The 1159-nt window shown below is 36.8% G+C and overlaps 1 protein-coding gene across 1 annotated transcript; it reads right to left on the bottom strand. All coding sequences in view use genetic code 11, as the record gives it.

The window, feature by feature from the left end:
- Positions 1-344: 344 nt before the first annotated feature.
- EGR_08990 (40S ribosomal protein S29) lies at positions 345-515 on the bottom strand (the record flags this gene model as incomplete). Its single annotated transcript, XM_024498239.1, has 1 exon — positions 345-515. The coding sequence occupies one exon, from the start codon at positions 513-515 to the stop codon at positions 345-347; it is 171 nt and encodes a 56-aa protein (XP_024347336.1).
- Positions 516-1159: the final 644 nt, after the last annotated feature.

The following is a 1159-nucleotide window of genomic DNA, read 5'->3' as shown; positions in this document are numbered from 1 at the left end:
GAGTGAAAATTTTAGTTGTGAAAAATCCATCTAATCTACGAGAAAATTCACATCTACGGTGTCCAAAAAGTGAAGGCATATTTTAAACGATAGTAAACGTGGATGCCGACAGTGAACTGAAAAACTACCAAGAACCAGTTAGTACACCAAAGTGGCAAACTGATTTTCAAATGACCAGACTGCAAGAATTTGGAGGAAATGCACAAAATACACTAACTACAGCGATAGTGACCAAATTACATTATGCTACTGGCAAGTCATACCTTAAGTACGCAAGAAGGTTACAAATTACACCAGAAAATCACAAAAGCGGCAGTGACGAACCCACCAAATGGAACAATTATTTAGTCAAGCTTTTTGAAACCAATGAGTGCACAATATTGTCTGAAGCATTGACGACACATGTTCAGACCGTATTTGCGGATGAGCCCATGTCTATTGGAGCAAACACGACAGCAGCGACTTCCCTGACCGCAGGTTCTGGGATGCGAGTAGTTGATAGTATCAAAGCCCATTCTTCAAAAGAACGATGCTACATGGTAAAAAGGCATTAAGAAAACAAGTTTAAGTTAACTACGGTTATAATACCTAGACTCAAGCCAAGAAGCTCAGAGACTTGAGAAAACCGACGTGAGACTTCCAGGATTGCGCGCCAGCACAACAACTCGTTATAATAAACAATAAAACCACGCTGATGCATTCGAAATCAAAATTGTTTTTTAAATTGGTAATAATTTGTGTAATTTTTTTAAAACACTACTGTCGGGTGTAATAACCCGAATGAAGGGCATTCATCTTTTGTTATAGTAAAGTGCTTTATGCTTATTGATAACATGGTGCTTTAGCCAGTCTACTTTCTTTTTTATTTAGCTTTTGTTTTGAATATTATAATAGCGTTTTGTAAGACAAATTAACAGCTGTTCTAAGCGCTATCGAATAAGCAATGGAATACAATCATGTAGAGTGATACAGGAATGCCGAACAAATAGTGAAATATATTGCAAAATCAATTTTTTAATAAAGTTTTTCGTGTGCTTTTTAATGATCATTTGATAGAAAGTACTACCCTTATTGCCTATAATCATCCAGCCCTTTCGTACAATGACACAAACCGGTCTACAGTAATACGATAGTGGTTTATCCCTCGGTTCTGGTGATG

Source organism: Echinococcus granulosus (genome assembly GCF_000524195.1).
Source record: "Echinococcus granulosus chromosome Unknown EG_S00127, whole genome shotgun sequence".
Classification (NCBI taxonomy): Eukaryota; Metazoa; Platyhelminthes; class Cestoda; order Cyclophyllidea; family Taeniidae; genus Echinococcus; species Echinococcus granulosus.
This window is presented reverse-complemented; position numbering and strand designations above follow the sequence as displayed.